Source organism: Penaeus monodon, chromosome 24 (genome assembly GCF_015228065.2).
Source record: "Penaeus monodon isolate SGIC_2016 chromosome 24, NSTDA_Pmon_1, whole genome shotgun sequence".
Classification (NCBI taxonomy): Eukaryota; Metazoa; Arthropoda; class Malacostraca; order Decapoda; family Penaeidae; genus Penaeus; species Penaeus monodon.
This window is the reverse complement of record NC_051409.1, coordinates 15,541,572-15,542,806: the sequence shown is the minus strand read 5'-3', so window position 1 is coordinate 15,542,806 and position 1,235 is coordinate 15,541,572. Positions and strand designations below refer to the sequence as shown.

The window sequence follows — 1,235 nt, the reverse complement described above, 5'->3', positions numbered from 1 at the left end:
CAAACAAAAAAATACCCGTAAAGTGAGGGAGAAACAAAAGATGAGACTGAGCTTTTAAAGGTGAAGAAAAAAATATAGTAAGAGAGATTTAGATAGGACAAGAAAGAGAACAAGCAAAGGAAAAGAGAGAGAGAGAACAAAAACCAAGTCTGAGAAAGGAAAATGGGAAAGACAGAGACGGAAAGCAAGGGAAGGAAAGGGGAACAGAGGGAAAGAGTAGGTAAAATAGCCCAACAGAGGATTAAGAGAAAACGAAATACCACCCTGTTGATTTTGGCAGCGGGTTCAAAGCGTGTAAAAACAAGTGAGGGTCGCTGTCTGCCTGTGGGACACTCTGTTCCCTATTACCACGCCTTTATCGCGTTGGAGTAACGTTTCTGAGGCCGCGGTAACGTTTCTGATTCTACGGCAACGTTTAAGACTCCTTGGGGATTATTCTGACGCTTTGATAACGTTCTTGGTCCAGTGATAACGTTTTTCTTTTTATTCTATGATAATGTTTTCAATTCCGGGATAACGTTTTTAATTCCATGATAACGTTTTTAACCTCCGTGGTAACGTTCTTATCCTATGGAAACGCTTCGAACCTCAAGATAATGTCTCTGACGTCATGATAACGTTTCTGAGCTTATTGTAACGTTTCTGAACTCGTGATTTATAATTTATGGTCTTTCTGGTAAATCTTTTTATGATGTTATGTATGAATTATGATCTAAAACGGATTAGGCTTATTTCTAAAAATAGGAAAAAATGTTACATAAGCCATATTATCACCAGTTCAATGAAAGACACGTGGACACGCCTGTTTATGATTAATTAAAACATACAACGAAACATCAGCTATCACCTATGATCATTCAACACACTGCCACATTTTTATTTTCTCGCATGACCTACGACCTCCAGAGCCCTATCGCCATACGCCACACTCGACCTCCAGCCTCCTAGGGCCACGTGTCATGTGACCACATGCCGTACATGACCATATATCAAGCCGCGACCACATGCGGTACTTTGCGAACTGTATCACATACAGCTACATGCCACACGTGACCACCTTTCAACCCACGACCACAACTAATCGCCATTTCCCTCTCTTTCCCCCTCTCTTCGTCTCCTCGAACGACCAGCGCCTTCCACAACTACCTGCTGTGTGTGACGTCAGCAGCAGAACGGGAGTGTGGAACGCAAGCCGCCAATTTTATCGAGGAGTACTCCTACCGCACGGCCGGGCC

The 1,235-nt window shown here is 43.1% G+C and overlaps 1 protein-coding gene across 1 annotated transcript in view; it reads left to right on the top strand.

Annotated features, from left to right (window-relative positions):
- Positions 1-1,235, top strand: part of LOC119588875 — a 33,291-nt gene that overhangs the window by 31,481 nt on the left and 575 nt on the right. The window contains exon 5 of the mRNA XM_037937513.1: positions 1,131-1,232. Coding sequence (XP_037793441.1) covers positions 1,131-1,232 — 102 coding nt within the window. The remainder of the gene's footprint in view (positions 1-1,130; positions 1,233-1,235) is intronic.